The 13,086-nt window shown below is 35.6% G+C and overlaps 1 protein-coding gene across 2 annotated transcripts in view; it reads right to left on the bottom strand.

Annotated features, from left to right (window-relative positions):
• Positions 1 to 1,854: 1,854 nt before the first annotated feature.
• Positions 1,855 to 13,086, bottom strand: part of LOC140244212 (AP-1 complex subunit sigma-2) — a 33,523-nt gene continuing 22,291 nt past the window's right edge. The window contains exons 5-6 of one of the 2 annotated variants that reach the window (XM_072323845.1): positions 6,761 to 6,778; positions 1,855 to 2,912 (exon numbers count right to left, since the gene is read on the bottom strand). In XM_072323845.1, the coding sequence (XP_072179946.1) occupies positions 2,865 to 2,912; positions 6,761 to 6,778 (66 nt within the window). In that variant the 3' untranslated portion in view covers positions 1,855 to 2,864. The remainder of the gene's footprint in view (positions 2,913 to 6,760; positions 6,779 to 13,086) is intronic. The other variant, XM_072323846.1, reaches the window with a different exon arrangement.

Below are 13,086 nucleotides of genomic sequence, written 5' to 3'. Positions count from 1 at the left end.
GAGACATGCTCAAACATGCACAATGTATTGGATTATGGAAATTCTGAACCTTATACCTCCCAAATGCAGTGATTTCCTATAGATTTTGCACAAAGTACACCATCTTTCCAGCACAATAGGATTAAGTGCTACACAATTGATACCAGTATTTGAGTGCCTACCGCAACCTACAACAACAATCTTTAGCTGTGAAATCCTTTCCTAATTAAGGTACACATTTTACCACCATGCTAATTATCATCTGTGCACAGGTGCCACAGTGGAGGAATTAAGTGTATTGAAATACTGCTTGCATGCACACACAGAACTTAACCCTTACCGTGCTTTGTTCAGCCACGTTGGCACATATGAAAACTGATTGTCAATGAACAAAGATTAATTCCATATTACAGTCAACATGACCTGCCCGACAATAACATTGTTACGCATATTACAAGTGGGCTTGCTAACTATACAACTTGGTCAAGTTTGCACGGATTACTATTAAAAACACTGATTAAATACTGTAAAAGTGGAAATTTTTGTGGTGTAAAAATTTTTGCGCATTTTGCCCAACCAGAAGCTAACGCGAAAATAAAAGCGCGCGAATATTTTTGCATGTCATATGGTCTAGTAATTAACGTCCTGATTCTGCGGAATAAAAACACGCAAAATTTGTCTTGCACAGCCAAGCGCGAAAAATTACTCACACTCACACGAAAATATCCACTTTTACAGTAGTTTGGCAAGTTAAAGGGATGTATAGTTTAGCTTGAGATGGGTCTTCAGGTTTCCAACCTTTTTTTGAGATAATGAGAAACTTCTTATGAAATATTACAGAGCATACAATTCCAAGAGGAATTTAAAGTGCATTTGACGAAAGTAGGTTTTAAGGTGGCCGAGATATCCAAAACAAAGAGGTCCTAAGAAAGTTGAGACCCACCTTTTATTAGGACCATTTGTTTTGATTTGTTTCCGGAGATATCAACCATTTCAAAACTGACTTTCATCAAATAAACTTTGAATTTCTCTTCGAATGATATGTTGTTTAAAGGACAAGTTCACCTTCATAAACATAAGGATTGAGAGAATGCAGCAATATTAGTAGAACACATCAGTGAAAGTTTGAGGAAAATTGGACGATCAACGCAAAATTTATGAATTTGTACAATTTTTGTGTTGGAACCGCTGGATGAGGAGACTACTAAGGCTCGTGATGTCATATGAGTACAACAGTACAAAGAAAATTCAACATATTTTCACTTTTTTCGCATAATAAAAGAGCACTTCACTTGCCTCTTTCTAAAGGCAATGGGAATAATATCACCCATAACCTATGTCAGTAATGAGTCAAGGGAATGTGTACTTTTTTCAAAAGATGAAATTTTGTGAAATTCTCTTTATATTTTCCTTATATTGTTGTGCGCATGTGACATCATACACTGCAGTAGTCTTCTCATCCAGCGGTGACTGCACAAAAACTTCAAAAATTCGTAACTTTTGAACGGATTGTCCGATTTTCCTCAAACTTTCAATGATGTGTTCTAATATTGCTACATTCTCTCAATCCTTATGTTAATGAAGGTGAACTTGTCCTTTAATATCTCAAAAGTGGTTTTTAATTATCTCACAAAAAGTCAAAATCTGAATCCCTATCTCAACCAAAACTATAGCTTCCCTTTAAGGTAAGGGTTATTAATAGTGTAGACAGTGCATGAACACTGCTCTCACATCACTCCTATAAACCACTGAGTGTTCAACAGTATAACACTGATTTGTTCCTATTCTTGAATGCAGCTCTTTGGTAAAGTTTCAATTATTTCATTTGCTTTCCAACAAAACATTGAAAAAAAAAAACATCATACACAAGCTGGTACAGCAGTTGAAAAAAAGAAGAGTCTAAAACGAGGTGTAAATTAACAGTTTAAAAGCACAAACAACTAGAACAAATCAAATTCATAATATTTAGGGTGTTCTTATCATTATCATTATTCACTATTATCATTATTGTTATTTTTATTATAATATTGTTTATCCGAAACAAAAGCTCAACTTTGTCAAGCTGTAACTTACATCAAACATACATGGACAACACCCACCAGTTTGTGACACTTTATACACAAAGCACATAACAGGACAGTTATAAGAACATACAATCACTTTAACTAGATCACTTAACACACACACACACAAATTCTCGTCATAGCACTCTTATCTTTGACATTTTGCTTCCAAAGCTTTTGTACACAATTTGTTCGGAATCCAACATTAGAAAAAAAAAATTATAATGATAATAACCTACTGAATATTACAGTGATGTCAATTGGTTATTCCCCCAAAAAAGGGGGGTTTCAGCTTTCTCACTTTTAGGCAAGGAAGTGAGATGGTTACGAGAGGATAGTTTCAGATAATGGGAGGACAGAAATGAGAAATCAATAACTTTATTACATTTGCAGAATGAGCAAGAGGTATATCGTGGGGGTATCCATCTGATGCTTCACCTAATACCTAGTCAGCACTGTGGGGGTAAAAACTGACATTGTGGGAGTATTAAATTTTGTCGATGGGAGAAAATAACAGAGTATCCCCACAATGTGCCTTTTGTTAGTTTGAGTGTCCTTTTACTGTCAGCCAAGCAAATTTGGTGAATATTTTACGCTAAACTTTCCTGTGTCAACATATCCAGCTATCTTGAGCAGTCTTGCCTGTTGGCAAGTGAAAGATGCCCGGATTTTACAAGTGCTCTATTAGACACGTAGGCTTTCTGGTTTCTTGGACACATAATGCGTGCCGGGGAAGGGATAGGGGAAGCTGAGTGAGCGGCTAAAGCGAAACGAAGGACGGCGAGGGGGCGCTCCCTCTTCTACCTGGGCTTGGTCGTCGCCCTATGTCAGTCCAAGTTCCTCCAGCACACTCTTGTTCACCTCCGTCTCCTGTAGGTTGCAGAATGGAGAAGGAAACGGGCGGAAACAAAATTAGTATTAAACATGAGATGACTGTAGCGATAACAAAGCACTATCACAGACATGTGTGAATGCAACACTTGCTTTCTGGTGGGATGACTGTGCTGTGTGTGGACTTGTGTTTTCATCATACTCTCCATACAAACTGTATGATAATGTACTTTCAGCATTTAATTGTGGGATTTTTCTCTTTGTTTCTATTTTTAAAGCAATGCCTATGATAGGGATTCATATTCATGAAATTCTTCCATCGAGATGCTTTCATTGCAACTGATTGACAAACTGCCCTACATCGTCGTAAATAAGCACTGAATTGATCAGTGTTTTAGTAGTAGCCATGATAAAAAAATCATGGGTGTACATACTCGAGCAGGATTCGAACCTACGACCTCCTGATCTCCTGAGGTGTGATAGGGATGTTCTAAAAAAAATCTGGAATCTGAAGGAAATTTTGTCCCCTTCAGATGATATCAATCATATTAGATATTATTAGGTCTTGGTGTAGAAAAACAAAACAAAACAGGAGAAGATCAGCAGGATTTGAGATCACACCATAGCATGTTTGGGATGATAATTTGATTTGATGCCTTCACTCTGTTAAAAGCAAATTGTCAAAATCAATGTCTCTTGAATCCCTGATATTCACAAATTTCCTCTCTATTAAAGACAAACAATGCAATTATATGCATGGTACATACATTATATGTACATGTACAAACACTGTATGTACAAGTACATGTACATGTACCATGTATGTTGTGAAATACGAAAAATTTAGCCCAACATCTAAACAAAACTTTGGCAGCTTGTCTCAAAATCTTCAACACCCCTATGTACATGTAGGGGCCAACCGGATCTAGTCTAAATGGGTTAATTACAGTTATCTATGTAAGAAATGGAATATGATCAATTCACACTGCATATGTCGATACTGTATAAGCACCACTTTTCTCCAAGCAGATGATATCACACAGACCGAGTCTTGAGTTAATGAAATCCACAGTACAAAAAACAGTGATCATGAATAATATGTGTGAAAGTAGGATGTAATGTGTTGAGTGCAAGTGCCATATGAGGTACACAAATTCTCTTCAGTGCTCTTATATTACAGTCATGTGATAAAACAAAACTCGGGACCCTTCAAATTGTGATAACATTTCATTTGCTTTTCCTTGTTTTAAATGAGAGTGCACATTGGGCAAATGTAGATTGTGCCTTTTGGTTTCTTTTGTTGGTTTCCGTATTTGTGTCATACTTATCTATTTTTGTTTGTGCAGATGTGCATAGCAACACAGAAACAAGGTATTTAAAAGCATGATATATATACTGAGATATATTTCACACCTTGGCATCACTGGAATATTAAACAATACACACATTGAGTGTATATCACCAGCAAAAAGGGCCAAGGATTCAACTCAACATACTATGCAGAATGAAGAATTGGTGCCGCTTTGGAGCTCAACATTTATCAAAGACATACATTTCATTTCAAATGTGTTCAAATTTTCAAAATCACACTTCAGTCATTTACTCTGAATACAGGAGCCAGTGCTGCACATGCATGATTTCTATCAATTTTGTATGAGAACAGACCGATGTGTGATCAAGATTATATCATTTCTGCTTTGCAGTCCACTACACTGTAGTAGTGCATGACAAATCGCTAAAAGATGACTACTCTTGTCTTTCCATAATTACAATTGTAATCTCATGCACGATGATTATAAAGACTATATCAGTGATGGGCCATTGTGTTCAAAATGAACATCACAAAATATTGCCCTAGTTGGGACCATACACATACTGTGATGGCTGTTTCTGGACGAACAGACAACCTCATTCTCCCTGTATTGACAAATTTTAGATGATACACAGTATGTAAATAAAGATATTGCCCAAACTCAAACATCCTCCCCTCCAGTTTTGAGAACTTCTTCCACTCAAAGAGTGTGACAAAAAGGTATCCTACAGTGTACATAGTGTACACCCTCATCTCCAGAGGAGAAACAAGCAAGCATTTTAAAGGAACTATATAGTTTTGGTTGAGATCAAACTTCAGGTTTCTTAAACATTTTTGGTTAATGAGAAACTTCTTACGAAATATGAAAGAGCATGCAATTCTAAGAGGAATTCAATGTTTATTTTATAAAAATTGGATTTGAAATGGCCGAGATATCTAAAACAGATCAATCTTTTAAGAAGGTGGGAACCATCTTTTATTACATTCGCTTTGTTTTACTTTGTTTTGTGATGTCTCAGCCATTCCAAAACCGATTTTCAGCAAATGAACTTTGAATTCCTCTTAGAATGGTATCCTCTATACTATTTCATATTAAAGTGGTTTCTTAGTATCTCACAAAAAGTCAAAAGCCCAATCCTCATCTCCACCAATACTATACCATCTGCAGTGGCATGAAATGACCGTGGATTTCCAATGTTTACAGTCATAAACGTGTCATAAAGCAGGCCTAATGTGGGTTCAGACGTTCTATTAGTTGAATGAGTGACAGAAAAAAAAATGACACTCCACCTCAAATGATTAGTTCACTCTTCTAGACAGAGATACATATGAAAGAGAGAGCGAGAGAGAGAAAAAAAGAATAAATCACATGATTTTATTCCTATTATTATAACCCTGTACTCCCCCACGAGAACTGTACATGCGTACACCATACAATAGCATTCAGATGGACAACTGAACCACTAACTCTGTATTCCAAACTACCATACTTTCCATCACCAAGACATGCATTCTTTTTCTTTTTTAACTTGCAACTATTAGCTGTAGATACATGTATGATCATCTACAGGCTGTCTGTATCAAAGTGATTCATGATCAGTCGTGGCTGTTAAACAAATACATACTGTTTGGGTTTTTTTTTTCACATATTTATGGAGTTAAGGTTAGCAAGGAGTTACAGGATAGCTTTGTGTTGAAAGGTCACTAGAAGTCGCTTTTCCAAAACGTTCATGCCAGTGTTTTGTTGTTGATTTTGGGTGTACATATGTATTAAAGATACATACATATTCCCCACTATGTTTTACTTGCTACTCTTCTAAACTCCCCAAAACGAGGTACATGCAGTAGGACCCCATTGGTACATGATGAAATGGGCCAGGTATGTACAAAAGATTAAAGGTACTGTTTACCATTGGGAGCAGTGATTCAAAAAATGTTCAAGTTATCACATTTGATGCATACATGTATAACATTTTGCATTGGTTGTTTCAATCCCTAACTCATATCTTCGAACTATTTTGAAGCACTAAAGCTGGGTTTTTTGTTTCATCTGCAAATGGTAAATAATGCCTTTAAGCATGGCCAACAGCCTAATGAGGGCATCACAAAGAAAGCTTACATGATCTTCAGCTTTTATCAAAATTAAGGATAATATGGCCTTTAGGGTCCCAGTCAAAGATATAGGCAAACAAAAACATTCCTACAGCATTCATAACATAATACACATACCAAACTTGATCCTCACAGCCACATAATGAGTTATAACAAAAATGACACCCCAAAGATTTAAAAAGAAAGAAAGAAAAAATAGAGCATGTAAACCAAACATGCAGCAGAGAAACCAACAGTGCAGAGTTATAAATGCAAACAAGCTCGGAGCCAACACATGTCAAAAGGCAATAACCTTGCACATTACAGATGCATGGTTACTGTCTTTCACATGTTTCAGTGGCAAAGTGTGAAAGATGGGAGGGAAGATGTGATTGGGAGGTTAATTGAAAAGAAAAATGGGGGGATGCAACGGGCATATTTTACGAGAAAATACGCAAGGAAGTGAAAGGGTCAACGAACTTACGCTCCGATCATAAACAATCTAAAAACAAAAACAAAAATGATGGTATGCGGATAAAAAGGGGGAAAATCAACAATGCAGAGTGAGACAAACTAAAATTGAAAAAAAAAATGATCATGATTTCATAAGGAGCAATTGTCAAATGAAAAGTATCAAATCATAGATCAGAGTGTATCTTTTCAGAATAAAAAGAACTAGAAATGTCGCTTTGGCAACTGGTATGCCTCCGCCATAATGCATGATTTTCCCAATAGGTCTAGATAGTACATGTGGACACTGTGTGATTACATTTTCACAAAATTGGCAAAATATTGGAATGACAAGTTTGTCACAAATGTGTTGAATGTTCACCTTCCTTGACGTAGGTTTAATTGGATGAATAGGAGAGCATGTATCTAGGGATTTAAGGACTTTAACTTGACTTTGAACCATTCATACATTTAGGCATTGAGTAATTTTCAAGGTACAGGTGTGGAGAAAAAGTGCAATTTCTGACTTGAATAGTAAATTGTTACCATTTTCATCTGACCCTTGACCCTAAAATTCATGAGATAATTACTTTCAGGTAGAACATGCATAATATGTACTAAGTTTCAAGGTAACTTGAGCCACTTCCGAGATATGGAGGAAAAAGTTAGTTCAGCATTTTCAATTGATCTTTGACCTTCTGACCTTTGAGGCAAAAAGAGAAAAAAAAAAGAACTTTCCAGAGAATTTCTATTAGGTTACACACGCATACACCAAGTGTAAAAAAATATTGCATAAATATGAGGGTAATAGTAAAATTTTGAAGTCTTGCACTTGACCTTTGACCCCTGACCTTTGACCCCTACATTCTCTAGATAATCACTTCCAGTCAGTACATGTATATACTATGTTCCATGAAGATACCTTGAACAATTTTCCAAGGTACAGAGAAAAAAAAGAAGTTTTAATATTTCTACTTGACCACTTGACCTTTGACCTTTGACCTCATGACCCAAACTTTCACCAGAGAATCTTAATTGGGTAATACATGTATACACTAAGTTTCAAGAAAATATCTTACGGCATTCAATAGATATGGTGGAAATAGTGAAATTTTACGTATTTGACCTTGACCTTTTGACCTTTGACCTTGAGCATGTGCACCCAAAAGTTGATAGGCACAACTTCACCCCCTAATACACATACATGCCAAGTTTCATTAGAATACCTCAACAGGTTTCGATAGTTACCTTGTCCACAAAATTCATTACGGACGGACGGAAGGACGGACGGACGGACGGACGGACGGACGGACGGAAGGACGGACGGACGGACGGACGGAAGGACGGACGGACGGACGGACGGACGGACAACCCGAAAACATAATGCCTCCGGCACCACTTCGTGGCGGAGGCATAAAAAGATCCACAGAACTAGAGACTGTTATCTAGTCTGCAAGAAAAACCACATCCATCCTGACTGCCTTATATCATTAGACAACATCTCTTTTCTATTCATCTTCATCATCATCAGCATAAGCGTCATCATGATCCATCATTATCATAATCATCTTCATCATAATTATCAAGAAGATAGTCATCATCACTTTTAATAGCCAATACCAGCATTACCGTCACCATCACCATCATTGCAGCCAGCATCAGCAGCAGGAATATAATTCAAGTCTCAACATCACCAATATTCTTTAGATCATACAATGTATTCACAATCTTTCTTTTTTTCCCCACAAAAGCATTAACATCATACAAATTAGCCGAGAATATGATAAATCAGAATAACATAAACACTGTATTCTAATCGTTTCAATCACACTCAACAAGTGCATGTACATGTATGCGCAAATGATCATATCCTTGCTATTTTTACTATCATTATCATCAAATATATTTAGCTATTATTAGCATTAATATTTCATTGGCATTGTTCCTATCACCTCATCACATTTGCTGAGAATGACAGTTATGGCAAGTGAGATAAGAGATCTTGTCATCCCAGGGACTGTAAATACTTGACTCATTTTTTTCCATTCTTAACTGGCAAAATTATAAACAATGTTTCTTCCTGTTATTCCTTTCTTGGAACAAAAAGAAAAAGAAGAAATTGGTAGAAGATATGAAAGGACCTCAAAGAAAACTCATCAATATAGGAATACAGCTTGTCAGTGGTCATAATCACATAATATACATACTATACAACAAAATCACGCTTAAAGTCTGTGCAGGTTTTATGATATCAATAATCAAAGTACATCTTTATTACCAAGGCAAAGTGAATCCAGCGACACAAGGCACGGATTACAGGTGAGTTCACACATATAGCGAAAGACAAATGAAAATCATTCAATGTGTACATATGGGCTAATGTGAACACATTTTCCATCTCCATGAGTTTGTGGTTTAATGCCTAACACACATAATATTGCTTGACTGGAGCTATCAATGTACAAACAAGGGTGTCTTGCAATAATTCACAAAACTAATGTCCTCCAGTTTTCTTGTTTTAATCTTTATTCACATGCCTGGAAAAACAAACAAACAAACAAACAAAAAATTTCATGCCTGGAAGTGTGGGGAATCTATCTAGCCTTGCTTGCCATCATAGATGCAAGATGCCCATGCAATATGGGTGCTAGGGCAGCTTTAGTTTTGATTCCTTTTCTTTAAAAAATGAAAATAAAATGAAGAAAAAAATTATCACAACACATTTAAATGGATCCTGGTCAAGACAGAGCATATAATAAATATCCAAGAACTTATATTCACCAATACAAAAACTTGTTTTCAGTAAAGCATTATAATTCATATTAGGGAGTGTTTACTAAAAAGCAATTGTCACAGAAATAAACTGTTTTTATCATGAATATATACTTCATATTAATAACATTCTTTCAAAATCTGTATGTGGGACAAGTTGTCCTTTATATGCAGAGATAATCACTACATCAATATCTCAGCACTAAATTCTGGCAAACAACCCGAGCTATATCATATATCAGCTGTATTTCTTTTTGAAAAACCAGAATCAGTGTATTCAGATATCTAAAAAAAAAAAATAAAAAAAAAACATATTTAGACAGTGAATGCCAGTTCAAAGTGACCCATTTCACTTTCCTAGAGGATGAGGTAACAATAGTCTTATTAAATCTTGGCTGCTGTTTTGAACAACAGCATCACGATGAATTGGTGAAGAAAAATCTACCCTAATCAATGTTCTCTACTTTGCACAACTTCCACCCTCAAGACTAGCAGGACACCGGCAGTAGCAAACTGACGTGCAGGGCCAGTGTGAAATGACGAACTTCATACAATTATAGTTCATCTTTACTACGAATGACAGGAGATTTAACAGGGCCCATACTGCATGTTTTAATGAGTGCACACCACCTTCACAGGCATGTAGCCTTTATACAAGACTTCCTCAGACAATAAACTTGGGTGCACGATCTTGATCGCTCACCATGGAAACAGAAGCATGACATCAACCCACTGTCATAATTTTTTTTTCATGTAATATCAAAATGTATTGTAAGTGACACAAAAGCACTCATTGCCATATGCATTCAAAATTGTAGCTACCTTTGAATTTCTTTGAGTATATTCCCAATCATGTGCAAAGTTAACATTTTATGACTTCTTTTTTAATCAACTTGGTCTAGTCGGGGTTTTTATGGATTTTATTGACTGTCCACACATTAACTTGTAGTTGTAAGATCATATCTTCAAATAGACATAACATAAACACAATATCTAAAACTATTTGCTTTATTTTTTTTATTGATATCACTAGTAGAGGATGCAAATTGTACAAAAAATGTCCACACAATCACAAAATATATTCCTCCTTTCCTGCAGGCCAATAAAAAGGAGGAATTTCCCAGATTTTTTTTTCTAATTTCTATCACTAGATTATAAGGAAAAAAAGAGCAGGTTATGGGTAACTGTGACAGCAAGCTTAAGGATTTTTGCTGACAATTTGCTTTGAACGTACATCAAATAGCACCTAGTCTTACACCAAGGGAGACTTGTTTGTAAACGAAGTTTTATGTATTCACTGAAGATATTTTTATAGCCATGAGTGTAGTCAATCACTCAGAAACTGAGAAGTACAATGTATGATAGAAAAATACAAACAAGTACAGGTGCCAAGCAAGGTGACTCTCATAGGAAAATACATGTAGATGACTGAATAGACAGAAACCTGTAAAAGCTGTTATTTTGCATACAGATATTTTCGCCATTTGACACAAAAGCTATCATAAGTGCACACACGTATGCAAATCTCATGCAATCAAGATGACGAGACAAAATTTTTGTATGTTGTTAAATTTTCACCACAAAATTTGCACAAAAAAAATAATAATAACCCCTCACGAGCAAAAATAACAGCTTTTACAGTATGCTAATTATGTATTATATACCTTCATATGTATCGAGTGAACAAACTCACGGTTAAATACCAATATACAGAAGAATAATATAGGAATGTTAATGGTCACTATCTACACCATAAGTAAAGATAAAAACAGATGATAAATTTTCAGTGATACATACGTAAAAATTCTACAATGGAAAAAAAAAATGCATTGCTTTTTAGGCTGAGTACATACTTGTAACTGTAAGAATCAAACACTACACAAGGCATTTTTTGGTACAAAATAAAAGTGCAACGGTTTATAACATATTTCATAAGCCTATTGCTAAGATATCAGTCTTATATCGCCCATATTGATTTGCAAATATAATCAGAATAGAACAGAATAGAATAGAATAGAATTCCATCAATATTTTGTACAAATATATATTTTTTTAATGTATTATAGAATAAATGTCAACTAAGAATTCACTCCTCCCAACTTGATTATTGTCAGAGAAATGATGTGTATACAATTACTGTCATTTCCTTTTCATTTAAAACACATATACACCATTATCAAACCATTATCAACAAGGTGATTTCAGAGATTATGGAGGTTATGTATTACTCTGTAGTCTCCCCTTCCCCTTTGGTGGTAAGTTTGCTGAGTAATAATTATTCCAAAGCTTGAAATATCAATAAACAGTAATATTCATCTAATTATAGGATGTTACAAAGAAATGCAGGCATTGGACTTAAGAGTATCCATGGCCCTACAGCAGTCCAAATGATAAAATCTACCGCTCAACATGACTGCAGTATTGCCAGAAACATACAAAGAAAGCACGAAAGAAATCTGGCAAAATAAATGAAGACTTTATTCTATGAACGCTTACTCTGTGGGACATCTCATGCCAAACGAGACGGTTACTTTCCTGAGGCAAAATGCGAAATCAATTTATACGAAATGACGTGGAGATGCCTATACGTTTGATAAAGACGGCTACCAACCGTGGAAAATGAGTTGGAATCGAAGGAGGCGGTGACTTGAATTGAGTAGCGCCATCTTGTCTGCGAGCACCATTATTTCGTATGAAGGGGGTATGAGAAGCATGTGGCACCAAAGTTAGAGGTTAGATTGCCTAAGACAAGACAAATATTTCAGAGTTAAATCTTATTCTAATTAGTGAAGGAACGGTTGTCCTTATAAAACCCTTAACCTTCCCTATAAAATGTATAAGAAAACATTACTGTTTAAAAGAAATACCCCCAAAAATGCATAGGCAGTGACCTGTATGAACCTTTTTGCACTTCCCTCAAAATTCAGTTGTTGGTTTTTTGTGTTTTTTTTTTCTCATGATAATAGTTATCTCCAATCTAGACCCTGGGTATAAGAGCAGATGTTCCAGTTTATAGGTATTACAGCTGATGAAATTAGGACATGGGACATGGGTAAGTGCACTTTGAGCAATCCAATGTATCACTGCATCTATAGCATTTGGTTACGTTGCCCTCCAGGAAAACTCTCAGATATAATGAATGTTACAATACAATCGAGCATTAATACAATTGTACTTGCCCTCCCCACTGCATGGGTTGCATTTCATTCATGGAAACTGTAAAATGATATAAGGTGTCTTTGCTTACTTTGCTACAGAAATAAAAGTTGACTACTACTCCACCATAATGCAGCATGTACTTTCAGCTAAACTCTAGTGGCAATTTCTCTTTGAATAGATTTATGTTTCTCTAATATAATCTCACAGGTTTGAAATTCCACTTGGCTTTCAAGGCCTCGTGCACATTTTCTAGCACAATCTTCATGTTACTATTAAAGATATTAATAATCTTGTATTAGTACTGCTTCAAAGGCAAATCAAAGATTTGAGAATGTTGCCAACTCTACATAAATCGATGTTGAATAAATTAAATTTCTATCCTAGTCGAAGTATATTGCCTCACTATAAAAACACATTGTATGACAAGTG

The sequence above is a fragment of the Diadema setosum genome, chromosome 21 (assembly GCF_964275005.1).
Source record: "Diadema setosum chromosome 21, eeDiaSeto1, whole genome shotgun sequence".
In the NCBI taxonomy this organism is placed as follows: domain Eukaryota; kingdom Metazoa; phylum Echinodermata; class Echinoidea; order Diadematoida; family Diadematidae; genus Diadema; species Diadema setosum.
Note: the sequence above shows the minus strand (reverse complement) of the source record. Positions and strands in the feature narration are given on the sequence as shown.